The 16,872-nt window shown below is 49.9% G+C and overlaps 1 protein-coding gene and 1 non-coding gene across 5 annotated transcripts; both read right to left on the bottom strand.

The window, feature by feature from the left end:
• Positions 1-1,597: 1,597 nt before the first annotated feature.
• On the bottom strand, positions 1,598-11,618 carry LOC133360754 (oocyte zinc finger protein XlCOF6-like). Of its 4 annotated transcripts, none has more exons than XM_061579601.1 (5): positions 11,195-11,328; positions 8,805-8,910; positions 6,705-6,785; positions 5,548-5,679; positions 1,598-3,655 (listed from the first exon to the last, which is right to left on the bottom strand). In XM_061579601.1, the coding sequence occupies exons 1-5, from the start codon at positions 11,273-11,275 to the stop codon at positions 2,454-2,456; spliced, it is 1,602 nt and encodes a 533-aa protein (XP_061435585.1). In that variant the 5' UTR covers positions 11,276-11,328; the 3' UTR covers positions 1,598-2,453. The 4 variants fall into 4 exon arrangements, with proteins under 4 accessions (XP_061435585.1, XP_061435586.1, XP_061435587.1 ...); XM_061579602.1 differs by lacking the exon at positions 11,195-11,328 and adding an exon at positions 11,350-11,618 and having other exon boundaries at positions 1,601-3,658; positions 8,805-8,914; XM_061579603.1 differs by lacking the exon at positions 11,195-11,328 and adding an exon at positions 11,350-11,618 and having other exon boundaries at positions 1,601-3,658.
• A 4,526-nt stretch (positions 11,619-16,144) lies between these two features.
• On the bottom strand, positions 16,145-16,251 carry LOC133360858 (U6 spliceosomal RNA). Its single transcript, XR_009757312.1, has one exon. It is a non-coding gene; the product is annotated as a U6 spliceosomal RNA (small nuclear RNA).
• Positions 16,252-16,872: the final 621 nt, after the last annotated feature.

Below are 16,872 nucleotides of genomic sequence, written 5' to 3'. Positions count from 1 at the left end.
GTAGATGGCAGAGCAACAACTCCAATTTCACATTCAGATGGTCAAGGCAGACTACTGCATCAGTAGCGGAGTAATGTATTATCGTCAGTGTGATGTCTCCTTTGTATCTGCGGATCGGGCATTGTGTCGTTCCATGTTGTATGGAGTTTATAGTTTTAAAAAGTTGAATAGACCTTGCCGCCATGATGGGTGACCCTACCAGGAGCACGAGGCTCCCAACGGCTTCACTCTCGGGATCATTGGAACGCGCAAAATGTATCCATAAAATACTTTTTGTTGGGTTAGATCGCGTGAATGTGTCGTTAAATTCGCCACGACTACCCAACACTGCCAATCAGTAAGGGGTTTGTCACGTAAACAGAACGTGGCCAATTCGTTTCTAGTTCAGCACTAACCGGTTGTGTGTTGGAGAGTAAACCCACATCTACAATTCGAGTTACCGTGACGTGTCGCCGGTAATTACAACAGCAACAAGCATCATCAGGTGACGACAGCCAGAGAGAGTTGTGGAGAAATCCTTCGGTCTTAAATAGAGCAGGGATGGTAAATGTGATGTCGTTACTTGTTAGCTAATCAGGTGCGAGGACCAGAGGTGGGGTTAATTTATTCACAATGGATATTGTTTTGGTTATTCACAGTTAATAAACATAATAGGTGGCGATCCTCGGAGGGGTAGGCAGGGGGCTGGCAAGTGCACCAGCCGCCTTTCAGAATATTTATTTACAATTGAGGACGAATCTGATGAGCCATAAAGCTCTTTTTCACAGATGTCCAGTAGGGGCACGGGGTCAGAACGTTACAACAAACAATACAGAAACACGACAGGAGGGCAAAGTATAATAAAGGTATACAAATCGCTTAGAACATATATATACAAATAAAACTAAACAATTTTTACCATTAGCGAACATGGTGCGAGAGAGTGAATCGCAGTGCGAGTGTGGATTCACCTTGCGTCATGAGTGAGTTTCACCGCCACCTATGATGCTCAACGCAGAACAGCAGCAGTGGCAGCAGCAACAGCGACCGTGCAGAGTGACACGACGGGCAGCACGATGACGACGACAAGGCGGCGGAGGAGGTAGCGGTGGCTGCCAACACTTTCAGAGCCACTGAGACTCAGTGCGAGAACCCCCAGGTTCGAGAGACAAAGAAAACTAAACCGCACATTTCTCTACCGCTTTATGCGGGACAAAAACATGTGGTGGTAGTAGTAGATGCGTTACAAAAATGGGGCGTGCAAAGCGAAACTGCACGAGCTGCCTAGCTTCTTGCTTTCCCTCTTCCACCCCGCGCCGAATCTCGCTTTCGCTCCTTCTTTTTGATTGCCTCCTTACACTGGAATAAACTCCCTATCCACATCCGACTCTCCCCGTCGCTTTCCTCTTTTATGTCACCTTTTCCCTTCCTCTTCCGCCACCCGAACCAGCACCACCTAACCCCCTTAAATCCCTCCCCAGCCGCAGCCTTCACCTCGCTTCCTCCACCCTCGTCACTACCCATTCCCACCCCTTATTTTGCTATTTTGTACCAAAGTTGGTAAGCATTGCCAAGCGCCTTGGTGAAAGGTGCTTTATAAATCCTAAAAACAATAGAATAGCCACTTGCTGAGTCACGCCCACAGTACAGAAAATTGTAACTGTGTGTGTGTTCGTATGCATGTTGAACTTCTTTCGCACTGTACGTAGCCAAACGTGGCTCATCGGAGGTGCGGTAGGCACATCTCTGTGTGTTAGCATCTCTCACAAAGCCTTGAAAGATCTGGACACATTCCAGTCAGTAAGCCCCTCCGGTAGGCGAGGCTGTGTTGGCTGGGTCACGTAGCCCGCATGCCCAGTCACCCACCGCATGTCCAAGCAGCTTCTGTTTGGCCAGATAAAGGGGGCTAAATGGGCACGACATGGGCTGGAGAAGAGATGGAGGTGATGGATGAGTGAGTGGGTGAGTGAGTGGTTGAGTGGCAAGGGCTGGAGAAGAGATGGAGCTGATGTGACAGGGGAGGAAGTGGAGCTGAGTGGACTTGCCGATGACAGGTAACAGCAGTGTCAAGATCGGCCGCTATGGAGGAGGCTCGTGAAGGACGGTCGGTTCATTCACAACTTCCAACGGATGCTGGCATTCTCACAGCACTACTTTCCAACACGGAGACAAGAACCTTAGCAGCCGAAACATCGCCTCCTGTATCCCGGAAAAGAGACCTCATGAGGTAAAACCGTGCAGAGCCGAACCACGCATTCTATATAGCCCGGGTTCGGGCAACGTTTTTCCTGTACGTACATTTATGCGTAGAAATGTGACATTTTTTTCAGTTTATTTGTTATATCCCTAATACAACATCACACTACGGCAACTATATATACGATGGGCGAGCGTATTTAGCCAAAACGAAAAAAAAAACATCGCTCGAAGCCAAATGGGGGAGGGAAAAGGGGAAGTAAAAAAAATGCTTCGATTCAAGATTTCCACTCAGCAGCGTGCGTCCTAGAATGTCGCTTCAAGTGGCCGCTCTGTGAAAAGCCCTTGCCGCACTCAGCGCACACGTGCGGCTTCTCGCCCGTGTGCGTCCTCGCGTGCTTCTCCAAAGAAAAGCGGTGCTCGAAGCCCTTGCCACACTCGCCGCACACGTGCGGCCACTCGCCCGCGTGCGACGCTGAGTGCGCCTCCAGGTGGGAGCGCCGGGCGAAGCCCCGGCCGCACTCGGCGCACGAATGCGGCCTCTCACCCGTATGTGTCCTCGCGTGCACCTCTAGGTCGGAGCGGTGTGCGAAGCCCTTGCCGCACTCGCCGCACGCGTGCGGCCACTCGCCCGTGTGCGATATGGAGTGCACCTCCAGGTGGGAGCGCCTCGCGAAGCGCTTGCCACACTCGGCGCACGCATGCGGCTTCTCGCCCGTGTGTGTCCTCCTGTGCCTCTCCAGGTCGGAGCGGTGCGCGAACGCCTTGCCGCACTCGACGCAGGCGTGCGGCCGCTCGCCAGTGTGCGTCTTGGCGTGCTTCTCCAGGTTGTAGCGCTGCGCGAAGCCCTTCCCACACTCCCCGCAGACGTGCGGCCACTCGCCCGTGTGCGACACGGCGTGCGCCTCCAGGCTGGAGCGGTGCGCGAATCCCCTGCCGCACTCCTTGCACGCATGTGGCTTCTCGCCCGTGTGCGTCCTGAAGTGGACCTTTAAGTCGTAGAAGCGAGTGAACCCCTTGCCGCACTCCTCGCACACGTGCGGCTTCTCGCCGGTGTGCGACACCGAGTGTGCCTCCAGGTGGTAGCGCTGCGCGAACGCCTTGCCGCACTCAGCGCACACGTGGGGACGCTCGCCCGTGTGCGTCCTCGTGTGCGTCTCCAGGCTGGAGCGCGTCGCAAAGCCCTTGCCGCACTCCGTGCACACGTGCGGCCACTCGCCCGTGTGTATTCGGAAATGCGCGTTCAAAGTGGAGCGCGTTGCAAAGCCCTTCCCGCACTCCTTGCACGCGAGCTTCCTCTCATCGGCGGTGACCGCCACCGTGCACGGCACAGCGCCTTCCATCGGCTTCCCGCACCGCTTGCAGGTTCCCTGCGTCTTGCCGATGCTGCTGCTGCGTTGCGCTTTGTCTGTCTTCATTATTTCGAAGCCTCTGCCCTTCCCGCACTCGTCGCACAGGAGTTCCGTTTCTCTCGCTTCATCTGCTGCACGTTTAAAATATATTTTAAAAAATCAAATGCACACTTCGGTTAAACTGACGCAAAGTAAATATGGTGATGAGAAGTCAGAAATGGTTCCAGTGACATTTGAGGTTTGCATTAAATATATGTTTTGCTTGTAAGCATTTTCTTCATTGCGAAATGTGTCCAAACTCGTTTTCATCTTTCTCCCACCTTGCACCCCACTGGAATCAACTTCCCCTGTATATGAGCAGCACTTCCCCATTAGTCTCAGCACTGCACCATAGACTTAATTACTGCCCATAGACTTAACACTGCCCGTAGACTCAACACCGCCAGTAGACTCAACACCGCCCGTAGACTCAACATTTCCCATAGACTCAACACTACCCATAGACTTAACACTGCCCATAGACTCAATACTGCCCTAGACTCAATACCGCCCGTAGGCTCAATACTGCCCGTAGACTCAAGACTGCCCATAGACTCAACATTACCTATAGACTCAACACTGCACCATAGACTCACACTGCACATAGACTGACACTGCCCATAGACTCAACACTGCCCATAGACTCAACAATGCCCATAGACTCAACACTGCCCATAGACTCAACACTGCACATAGACTCAACACTGCCCATAGACTCACACTGCCCATAGACTCAACACTGCCTATAGACTCAACAATGCCCATAGACTCAACACTGGCCATCGACTCAACACTGGCCATCGACTCAACACTGCCCCCAGACTCAACACTGCACCATAGACTCAACACTACCCATACACCCACCACTGCCTATTGACCCAATACTACCCATAGACTCAACACTACCCATAGACTCAACACTACCCATAGACTCAACACTGCCCATAGACTCAACACTACCCATAGACTCAACACTACCCATAGACTCAACACTACCCATAGACTCAACACTACCCATAGACTCAACACTACCCATAGACTCAACACCGCCCGTCGACTCAACACCACCCGTAGACTCAACACCACCCGTAGGCTCAACACTGCCCATAGACTCAACACTGCCCATAGACTCAACACTGCCTATAGACTCAACACTGGCAGTCGACTCAACACTGCCCCCAGACTCAACACTGCCCATAGACTCAACACTGCCCATACACCCACCACTGCCTATTGACTCAATACTACCCATGTAAATGAAGCAGTCCCCCTCCTTAACCTCCTTCCGTTCCTCTCTCAAAGCCTCACCTCTTCTCCATCATCACCCATCGCCTTCCTCTTCCCTCCCCTTGCCCCTCCACTCCTTCCCGTCCCTCCCCGTAGCCCTTTTCATGACCCCCACATGCCCACTGTTACGGTCACTCATTCCTCGGCCCTTGCACTTCCTCTGCCATCTAAACCACTCGGTTTTTGTTACCACTTTTAAACTATGTAAAGCGCTTTTTAAGGATATGAAAAAAAAGATACGAAAGTTTATGATAGAGTACAACTCAGTGTTAATATTATACTCGTGTATCATATAGAGCGACTTGAGCTAAGCCGTTTTTATTAATATAAAATAACCTCTACCTCTTTTATTTTAGCAGGTAACGCCTCAATGACATATATAGCTCTGTTTCAGAAGCGACCTATCACAAATTAAAGCTATAGGATGTGGCTTATCATGTGGAAATGTATAGGAGCAGCCAAATACTCTGAATGCGTGACATTGATTCTAAATGTGGAGTGAAAAACTGGAGGACCCGGAGAAAAATCCACGCAACCAGGGGGATTGAGACAGGCAGACTCCAAATATAGAGTCGGCGTCAGGGTTGGGATCGAACCCACGACCTCCTGTATACCAGGCGAGGTAGTTAACATCTCCTAGCCACCGTGGCACCCCCCAAATAAGATAAGACGTGACCAAAGGGTGACGGCTCACCCGCGTCCTCCTCTGACAACTCCACCTCGATGAAGTTCTGGACCGGCGCGGCCAGATACCCGCGGGATTCCACTGCCTCGTGCTCTGCCACCTCGCCAGCTCCTTCACCTCCAGCGATGTTCGCATCCGGAGCTGCGATTTCGAAAAACGCACACAAACGGTCTCGGACGGGTGGAAGGATCGGAGGGTCTAAAAGAAACACAACTACTATAACACCGTCTATCTGGTTGTCAGACGAATTGAGGATGGGTAGAGTTCACCTTGCAGATTGCGACTCCACATCCGGATTGTGGGACTGGCTGCCTGCCTGCAGGAGTTGAGTCCATGGGGGTTGTACATACGTGTGTATGTTCAACTATTAACTAGGTTTAATTTGTTTTATTTCTTTATTTTTTCAGGTAAAGCCCACTGAGCTATGTAGCTCTTTTTCAGAAGCGACCTGGCTACCGCAAATGATAGCTCAACGAATTGGGCTGATCATCATCACGTGGAAATGTATCGCAGCAGCCAAATACTCTAAACACGTGATGACTAGTACTAGGCATACCCCATACCCAATCAACGAGTGAACAGTAACTAAGCCTAGGCCATATCTAGTCAACTAGTGGCTAGTATTAGCCCTACCCCATCCTTAATCATCTCGTAACGAGGTGTACCCCATCCCTAACTAAGCCTATCCCATACCCCATCAATTATTGACTAGGACTAAGCCTGGATAATGGCCTTGTAGAGCCTTCGAATAAGTTCTTGTTTTATTTTCTGTGCCAATGCCTGTCTAACTTACAAAAATCATTACCATTAAAAAAACGTTTATTTGAACAGGCTACCACAAATTATAGCTCAACGAAGTGGGCTTATCATCATCATCATCATCACGTGGAAATGTATAGCAGCAGCCAAATGCTGTAAATGCACATTTCTAAATGTGGAGGGAAGAACCGGAGGATGCGAAGAAAAATCCACGCGACCATGGGGAGAAAGAGGGAGAGACACGCAAACTCCGAATATACAGCAGGCATGAGGGTCGGGGATCGAACCCACGATCTCCTGTATATCAGGCAAGGTAGCTAACCTCTCCTAAGCCACCGTGAACTGCTTTTGCATGATAAGTAGCCAACCTTTCTAATCGGAGGTGCGGGGCAAGGTGGGGGCCTTACCATTTTCCTCCACTTCGGTTTTTACCATTACGGCCAACTTGTCGCCGCTCCCCGGGCTCCCGCGAGGTCCTCGCTTGGCAACTGCGCCCGACACACGTTCGTATGTTCACAGACAAAAACTGCCGACATCTCTCTCGCGTGTGGCAAGTCTGTGCCCAAATCACACGTCCAAGGAGTTTAAGTCTGTGAGCCACGCGATAGCTTCAGGAGCTGCAGTCGCATTACCTGTCATCGTATACGGTTTATCTGTATTTTTGTACAGGGAAATTGAGTTTTCAGGTCGATACGGCGCAGAGCCGTTTAAATACGGGCAAACTTTTTTTTCTCTGTTTGTTTGTGTTTCTCCTTTGTGATGGGACTTTGTAGGATGAACGTTGAGATTTATATGGGCACGGTGTGACCAATAAGGTTTGACTTGGTCTGTAATAAGGTAGGGCACTGATAAGGGGTTGACAGGAGTGCAGTCACACTGTGTGGAGTTGTCTTTGATTCTCCACTTGTGGAAGAGGCGTGGTGCAGCAGCGACTAGCCGCTGCTCTGAAGCGGTTGACGGAGCGCCGTGGTTTTCTGGGCGGAGCGCCGTGGTTTTCTGGGCAGACCACAGCTGTGCGGACATGTAGCAAACGAGTTGCGTCTTTGCGAATCTGCCCGAGATAAAAACCGAAACCCTAGTACGGTATTCCCTCCTTGTCCGCGACGACGAAGGAATAAGTTCCGGAGTTTGCTCGTGAAGAGCAAATTTCGCGCACAATGTTAGTGGCTAACGAAAACCCTGAATGTACGTAAATAAGCGATTCAACACCTGAACAGTATCACAACACAAAAACTTAATACAATTGTTTATAATAAACATAAAGTAAATAAAAGAATGAACATTAAAGTATTCAATAATAGCACCTCCGATTAGCATAGTTGACTACGTACGGTGCGAAAGAAGTTCAACATACATATAAATTAACTTACCTTACATTAGCTTATCACTTTATCTCTCATCACTTTATCTCTCGCCACTTTATCTGTTATCCCTTTATCTCTCATCACTTTATCTCTCGTCACTTTATCTATCATCCCTTTATCTCTCATCACTTTATCTCTCACCACTTTATCTCTCGTCACTTTATCTATCGTAACTTTATCTCTCACCGCTTTATATTGTACAAATGTAGAACTTCTTTTGCACCGTATGTAGCCAACTGTGCTCATCAGAGGTGCATCAAACCCAAGAATTGAATAGCTGACATTCATGTGTTTTGTTTAAAGAAGCAGAAACATTTAGTAAACTACTTTTGATTTCACCAAGTAAGGCCCACTGAGCCATGTAGCTCTTTTTCATAAGTAACCTGGCCATCACAAATGATAGATCAACGAAGTGGCTTATCATGTGGAAATGTATAGCAGTCAAATACTCTAAACGTGTGATGTTGATTCTTAATCTAGAGGGGGAACCCGGAGGATCCGGAGACAAATCCATACGACCACGAGGGGAGAGAGAGAGAGAGAACAAGCAAACTGGAAATATACAGCAGGCATCAGGGTCGGGATCAAACCCACGAACTCCTGTATACCAGGAGACGGAGTTAACATCTCTTACCCACTGTGGCGCGATGCATGGGTGGTCGCCCATCCAAGCACTTATATAGAGTCAACTCTAATTAGCTTCTATGATGTGGACAAGAATCGGGGTGACATTGACCCTAGAATCAGAATCTTGTATTTATACTGCAGGAGGAATCCGATGAGCGATAAAGCTTTTTTTCACAGATGTCCAGTAGGGCCAAAGGATCAGAACATTACAAATATACAGCAGGTGTCAGGGTAGGGATCGAGCCCACAACCTCCTGGATACCAGACGAGGTAGTTAACATCTCCGAACCACTGCGGCGGCCCCGACATCAGAATCAGAATATTTATTCATGCTGGATGAAACTGATGAGCAATTAAGCTCTTTATAATTGAAATTTTTAACAGATATCCAATAGGGACACAGAGGTCAGAATGTTACAACAACAAACACAATACGCAAAAAAAACACGATTGGAGTGCAGAGTACTGCCAAGGTGACCAAATCGGTCCAAGGTAGACGTCCATCTCAAACCTCACCGGCATTGGCACCTTCACACTTCACCGTCGGGTCGGCGCCCAACACTGGATTTGGATTCTCTTCATTTTCTTGTTTGATGTACGGCAATGCCGCATTTGTGTCCATCTACCTGAGGAGCGCGCAAAGAAACACGCGCAAGTTGATTTCCCGCCGAGTAAAGTGCCCGACAGCTCAGAAACTCTTCGTGAAGGGAGGGGTGGGGAGTGACCCGGGCTGGCGGACAACATCAAAGCATTCCACGATTACAGATTAATTGAAAAAAAAACACAGTAAGGTCTCAAGAGTACGCGGGCTCAGAGTACGCGGACCGCTCATACATGACCGACCCCTGATTCATACTTACACTTGTGACTCGTACTTTCGCTACACACACGGGGTGGGAAAAGAGTCAAATCACCGCCCCGCCATCACGAGAACGTGTATTTGAGGACGTGTTACTGTATCGCTCGTGCAAGAAACGAGTCTACCCAGCTAACATATTTCGTATCTATCATATACAGATGATCCGACACTTGAGGCACCGACCAGATAGACGTGGAAGGCCCAAACGAAGTGTGGGTTTTCTGGTAACGTCTGGCGGAAGACCTAGTGCAGAAAGATTTCAACTGCCACCTCCGGGAAAACTTCTGCTGCACTCCAGGGGAGGTCGTGGACATTAAGTCCAAGTGGATGATGTTCAGGACCTCGCTTGTGGATGCAGCTGCGAAAAGCTGTGGCCTGAAGGCAGTTGGTGCCTGTAGACACCAGTGGTGAGGGAAGCTGTCAAGTTGAAGAAGGAGGCTTTCCGAGTTGTACTCGAAAAAAGGTCTTCCGACTCGATTGAGAGGTACCGGCTTGCCAATAGGGCAGCAGCGGTAGCAGTCGCTGAAGCGAAAGCCTGGCCGTGGGGGGAGTTTGGTGAGGCAATGGAGAGGGACTACCGGGCAGCCTCAAAGATTTTCTGGCAAACCATCCGACACCTTACACTACAATACACACTACACTAACTACTACACTATACTACGATACACTACACTACGATACTGCATTGAAAACGAATTTCTTTAGAACATGTTCTTGGTTCTTTCGGTAAAGTCACGTAGGAGTAAAATAATAAAATAATAAAAATAAAACATAATAAAATAATTCTCACGACGTTTTATTTTTATTATTTTCCTTCTACGTCACTTTACCGAAAGAACCAAGAAGATGAATCCCTGCAGTCACGAAAGCTTTAATCTTTAGAACATGTTTTGTGTGTTTAGTTTGTAGGAGACGGGAGGCACTGGTGGGGGGGGGCACGTGCCCCCCCAAATGATCCGATCAAAATCCCTAATTTCGATCGGATCATTCGGGTTTATTAGTAATAAATCGGCATTTTTGCGACCCCCACTGCCACTGTGTAGCATATGATTATGTGCCAGGGACTCTTGAGATGATAGGACAACAGCCGAGTCCATAATTGGCAATAAGTAACGGCAAAGCGGTTACAAGTGACTCACAGAATTGTGCACAGTTGCGTATATAGGACACGACTTCCCTGAAGGCATCAACACCTTCAGCGAGCGCGATGCCGATCACACAACGCGGTTCGGATTCGACCATCGATCGATGGCTGCGCCATCGCCGCACACGCATCGAATAAAATGCAAGGGACAAGTCCTTACTTACTAACAACTCCTTACACACTGACAAGTCCTTACTAAAAACTCCTTACTTACTAACTCCTTACTAACAAGTCCTTACTTGATAATTGTTTTTTTACCCTTCTATCTGGCAACAAAACTGACACCTTTTTTTACAAGGAGTCATGTTTGCATATACCACAATACCTGCAGTCATAATGCAGACAAAAAAACATAACTCTGATAATGTGCACTGTCCTTGAAGTTGATTGGTCCACACCCGAGACATCTTTCCTTAGAGCCTAGTCTCACATGGGTTGGACCAGATGACGCCAAAAGTTAATAAGTCCATACTTACTAACAACTCCTACTTATTAACAACTCCTTTATAAGATCTCTTTTACCAGTGGCAAAATATAGCAGTAGGTGTTTAACCTTTTAAACTGGTACAAAACTGACACCTTTATTCAAGGCATCATGTTTGCAATAACCACAACACAGGTAGTCAAAAAAGCAAACAAAAAGAAGCAACTCTGATAATGATAATAAGGACAGTGCATATTATTATCATTATCAGAGTTGTTTCTTTTTGTTTGCTTTTTTGACTACTTGTGTTGTGGTTATTGCAAACATGATGCCTTGAATAAAGGTGTCAGTTTTGTACCAGTTTAAAAAGGTAAAAACTCCTTACTTGCTAAGAACTCCTTACTTACTAACAACTCCTTACTTACTAACAACTCCTCTATCATTTTTCATTGCTGGAGGGGTTACCCCCCCCCCCCCACCTGAAAATCCTGGCTCCGCCATTGACATCGGGAGGCATCGTCAACCAACTCCGCTCCACCTGACGCCATCACGTGACTCATCGACCACGTCAGTGACGTCACAGCTGCTCTTCCAGGGACGCACCAAGGAGACGTGACGACTTTTGTGAACTCACCCCGTGGTGGTGGTGTTGTTGTTGTCTGTGTTTGTCTTCCCGTCTCTCCCCGTGTCTCAGTTTTTCTCTCCCCGTGTCTCTGTCTCTCCCCGTGTCTCAGTCTGTCTCTCTCCTTCCCTGTGTCTCTCCCCGTGTCTCCGTCTCTCTCCACGTGTCTCTCGGCCCGTGTCTGTATTTACCCGTGTCTCTTGACTCTCTCTCCGTATATCTCTCAACGTGTCTCTGTGTCTCTCCCCGTGTCTCTGTCTCTCTCCCCGTGTCTCTGTCTCTCCCCGTGTCTCTCTCCCCGTGTCTCTGTCTACCCCCCCCCCCCGTGTCTCTCTCCCCGTGTCTGTGTCTCTCCCCCCCGTGTCTCTCTCTCCCCGTGTCTCTATCCCCGTGTCTCTCTCCCTGTGTCTCTCTCCCCGTGTCTCAGTCTGTCTCTCCCCCCGTGTCTCTCTCCCCGTGTCTGTGTCTCTCCCCGTGTCTCTGTCTCTCTCCCCGTGTCTGTGTCTCTCCCCGTGTCTCTGTCTCTCTCCCCGTGTATGTGTCTCTCCCCGTGTCTCTGTCTCTCTCCCCGTGTCTCTGTCTCTCCCCGTGTCTCTGTCTCTCTCCCCGTGTCTCTGTCTCTCTCCCCGTGTCTCTTGTCTCTCTCCCCGTGTCTCTCTCTCCGTGTATGTCTTTCCCCGTGTCTCTGTCTCTCTCCCCGTGTCTGTGTCTCTCCCCGTGTCTCTGTCTCTCTCCCCGTGTCCGTGTCTCTCCCTCTCTCCCCGTGTATGTCTTTCCCCGTGTCTCTTGTCTCTCTCCCCGTGTCTCTCCCCGTGTCTGTCTCTCCCCGTGTCTCTGTGTCTCTCCCCGTGTCCGTGTCTCTCCCTCTCTCCCCGTGTATGTCTTTCCCCGTGTCTCTTGTCTCTCTCCCCGTGTCTCTGTGTCTTTCCCCGTGTGTCTTTCCCCGTGTCTCTCTCCCCGTGTCTCTCTCCCCGTGTCTCTCTCCCCGTGTCTCCCACCACACAGACAATGTCTTGTCAGTGGCAGTCCTCATTCAGCGACTCCAGACGCGGGCGACAAGATGCGGGGATATGCGCAAGCCACACTGCACCAATCCTCTCAAGAGGTTGGGGGATTTGAGGGCGGCTGAGATGACAACTGAACGACTCCACCAATTTTAGATTTTTGACCACTTAGGGCCCACTGAGCCGCACCCCAGGTAGCATTCAACAAAACTATCTTATATTTATACAGTGGCATACCCGTCGTTAACCCCTTATCAGTGCCCTACCTTATTATGGCTGCAGGGTTTGGTGGTATATGTTGTTTGTGTCGTTTATTGTGAAAATTCGGTCACAGTTCCTATGATCACTGCTTTTATGGCTTTATTTAGGTGATTTCGAAACGTTTTTTGGTTTGGACATGTTTGTTGTGGTACGGAGTTAGACTGATGGCCTTAATCTAAGTTGTCTTGTGGTTGTTGTTGTTGTTTGACTTGCATCGCACTGGGATTTTTGCACACAGCGTTGGTGTACGGTGCTTTTTTCTGGAATTTTGCTGGTTTTTTCCAGGATTTTCAGTTTGCATTTAGTCACATAGTCACTTTAAGATGTTTTCTTGTTCATGTTTTTGTTTGTTGCGGTTGCACCCGATTCAAGCCGAATGGCTCACAGGGCTATACCTAATAAATGAACTTAAACTTGATTACAGACCAATTCAGACTTTATTGGTCACCCCTATGCCCTTATACATCTCAACGTTTATCCTGCAAGTCCCCATCACAAGGGAGAAACACAAACAAATACACAACATTATTGTTATTGTGCCCGTATTGAGACGGCTGTACGCCGTATGAACCTGAAATGAAATTTCCCTGGACAAGAATACGGGGTAAACCGGCTGGGTTGACACGGTATATAGTTCGTGTATAGTAGTACAGTGTATAGTAGCAAACCTGTCAACCCCTTATCAGTGTCCTACTTTATTACTACAGACCAATTCAGACGAATCTCAACATTCATCTTACAAAGTCCCATCACAAGGGAGAAACACAAACAAATAGACACATCTAACTAATCGGCCTTGCCTGCATTCCTCCACTGATGTTCATCTTTGGTGGCAGCATAAGTAACCACGACTACCACTCCTTGTCTCAGGTTGATGGGAAGGAGAGCCCAAAGTAGCCTGGAGCTTACAGCTTCCAACACCTCACTGCCACTCCGTTGCTTGGTAGTTTCCTGCCCCGAGAAGAGGACTGTCCACTCCTCATAGTGGCAGGAGCCAGAGTCAGTCTACTGGACCTCCTGAGTACCCCAGAGATCCAGACGGTACCGGTCCAGCTCCCAAGAGAGGAGTGGCAGCCTCTCCTCAGCAGTGAGTGTTCGAACATTCCACGTGGCTACTCGCAATGGCTTTCTACTGTTTCTGGAGGAGCCCCGAGGGTAAGGATTCAGTCTTCTGACTCCGCCAAATGGGGTTTGGCCAGGAGACGTCATGGACGCCTGTCCCCCCGGGACCTCTGGCACAAGCTTCGTTTGATATTTTTTCCGTGGTATCGATATAATTTATTTGAAGGTGGAGGGGTTACCAGCCCCTCACACCCATCCAGAGCCCCCACTTGGCCGCTGCGGTGGCTACAAACACCACGAGGGGAATTGTCAATCTAAATTGGCCCTCCCCCCACGTCCAGCACCACGAGGAGGTAAGGGGGTTGTTTTACACACTTACACACACGTGCGCACATGGGCACACACACAAGGGCACGTGCGCACACAGGCATGTGTGCACACGGGCATGTGTGCACACGGGCACGCACACACACGCACACCTACACACACGTACACACACAATGCACAGATGTAATGGCATCCCTGCTGGGGCGATATAAGAGGGAGTGGACCCAGAGCTTGGGGGCTCGTGTGTGGGGTCTTGGATCCAGGCTGCGTCGCTGCTCGCCGACATCTCTCGCCGTCGTCCGTCCACGTGGAAGATCTCCTGCGTGGTTTCCATCTCCGTGATCGTCATGCCGCCAGTCAGCGGTGTAGCCGAGTGAGGGCGATGGGACCACGCCGAGTGATGGGCTGTGTGTGGCCAGTAGAGACGTTAATATTGAGTGTTGTACTCTGTGTGAGGAAGAATAAGCGTTGGCCTGTTTTGTGCCCAGTGTGAGTCATAAAAGAAGTACCCTCTACACGACGTGTCGTGGAAGTCGCTCATTACATATGTAGTGGGTTCAAATGGGACGGAGACGATGTAATCGGAGGCACACTTATTTATTCAACTTTGTCAGTTACAGGCCATGTATATAACACTTGAAGGGGTAACGGCCCCTTCACCCGGACTTAACAGGGATATCCCCCTAGCGCTATCCCCAACTAATCTGGCCCCATGGTGCTAGGGGAGGCTAACTGATCCGGCCCTGGTTAAGCACGGATCACGTCACTTAACCCTCAGACCGGCTCTTACAAGAGCTCTTAGCGCCGCGCCTCTGGCTTGCCCTGCTCGGCCCTGACAAATACGACCAGCCAGGGGAGTTCCAGGGCCTATTCTGCAGGTCTTCAGTCTTCACTGGTCGAAGCTTACCCACTGGGACCCCGAGCCCTCCGGCTCCCTGCCTTTTATACCAATCGTCCCCCGAGGGGTGGGGCTGTGGGGGATCCCAGCACCACCCACAGCCCCCCAGGGTTAACCGTTGCGGACGTTGATGTAGACACCCCTCTGTGTGTGGGTGCAGACCAGAGGTCGCAAACGGGTTTTGATTCCTTACCCGTACCCGGCCGCACCAGGGTCACAAATGGGTACCCGTACCCAGCCGGGTACGGGTACCTGTTCCATACCCGTACCCTACCCGAAATGAGTGACAAACGGTGACTCACCAGTGACTCACGGTCTACCCGTACCCGTACCCGACCGCACCAGGGTCGCAAACGGCTACCCGTACCCGGCCGGGTACGGGTAGCCGGGTATCGGGTAGGGTACGGGTATCGGGTACCCGGTTGCGACCTCTGGTGCAGACACCCCTGTGTGTTTGTTTACCCTCCTGAAACACCCCTACACATAGACGGTACACATACACACTTACACGCACACACACACAGTCCACATATATAAAAAAGATAAAAGACAAAGATCCCCCGTATAGCCTTAACAGACTGTAGGGGCAAGTGCTGTTAGCGAGCACCTATGAAGGCCGGCACGGCACACGAGGGGGTGGGTGGCCAGCACCACGCCCGACCGCCTTTGTCTCCCCAGTGGCGATGTTTACACACCGCACCAGGTACTCATTTCAGGCTGAGTCGACCTAGGGGAGGCCCGGGACCGGTTCAGATAATCGTCACTGGTGTTGTGAGCAGGAATCGAACCCGGGTCGCCAGGTTCATAGCGCAGCGTAGCGCTGACCACTACACCACCGCTCCCCCTATACACACACACACACATACACACGCAGTACACATACACACATACATGTACACACACGCGGTATACATACATACACACATACACGTACACACATACACACACGCGGTACACATACACATGTACACGTACACACACTCTAACGTGTACAGAAAGAAAGACAGAGAGACACGGAAAGACAGAGAGAGACACACAGACAGAGAGATACAGACAGACAGAGAGAGACACAGACAGAGAGACACAGACAGACAGAGAGAGACACACAGACAGACAGACAGACTTTTGAAATCTTTATTACTCCAGCGCCAATTGCGCTGGAAATTTTCCGTGCATTCAAAACAATGTTCATGCCTTTATGGCAACAGCATTCACTGCATTTGATCGCCAAACAGAATGTACACGCCTTCATGGCAAAAATATGGAACGCTTCACGAATTTGCGTGTCATCCTTGCGCAGGGGCCATGCTAATCTTCTCTGTATCGTTCCAATTTTAGTATATGTACTGCCGGAGCAAATACAGACAGAGAGAGACACACACAGACAGAGACACAAACAGAGAGAGACACACAGACCGAGAGACACAGACCGAGAGACACACAGACAGACAGACAGAGAGACACAGACCGAGAGACACAGAGAGACACACAGACCGAGAGACACACAGACCGAGAGACACACAGACAGACAGACAGAGAGACACAGACCGAGAGACACAGACAGAGAGACACACAGACCGAGAGACACACAGACCGAGAGACACACACAGACAGAGAGACACAGACCGAGAGACACAGACAGAGAGACACACAGACCGAGAGACACACAGACCGAGAGACACACACAGACAGAGAGACACAGACCGAGAGACACAGACAGAGAGACACACAGACCGAGAGACACACAGACAGACAGACAAAGAGACACAGACCGAGAGACACAGACAGAGAGACACACAGACCGAGAGACACACAGACAGAGAGAGAGAGACACAGACAGAGAGACACACAGACCGAGAGACAGACAGAGAGACACACAGACAGAGAGAGAGACACACAGACACAGAGAGACACACAGACAGAGAGACACACAGACAGAGAGAAACTCTCCGCATCCCCTCGTCGCCTGTGACCTCCCTTGTG

Source organism: Lethenteron reissneri, chromosome 69, assembly GCF_015708825.2.
Source record: "Lethenteron reissneri isolate LAM-NWPU_2019-01 chromosome 69, ASM1570882v1, whole genome shotgun sequence".
NCBI lineage: Eukaryota > Metazoa > Chordata > Hyperoartia > Petromyzontiformes > Petromyzontidae > Lethenteron > Lethenteron reissneri.
This window is presented reverse-complemented; position numbering and strand designations above follow the sequence as displayed.

What these genes read in the sequence shown, in the direction of transcription:
- LOC133360754 (XM_061579601.1), bottom strand. Translation starts at nt 11,275, where the DNA reads ATGAGTCACGTGATGGCGTCAGGTGGAGCGGAGTTGGTTGACGATGCC. An exon ending in GTGTGAAGGTGCCAATGCCG is followed by an intron (nt 6,786 to 8,804) that starts GTGAGGTTTGAG and finishes TGTCGGGCGCAG; the next exon opens with TTGCCAAGCGAGGACCTCGC. An exon ending in AACCGAAGTGGAGGAAAATG is followed by an intron (nt 5,680 to 6,704) that starts GTAAGGCCCCCA and finishes TCGAAATCGCAG; the next exon opens with CTCCGGATGCGAACATCGCT.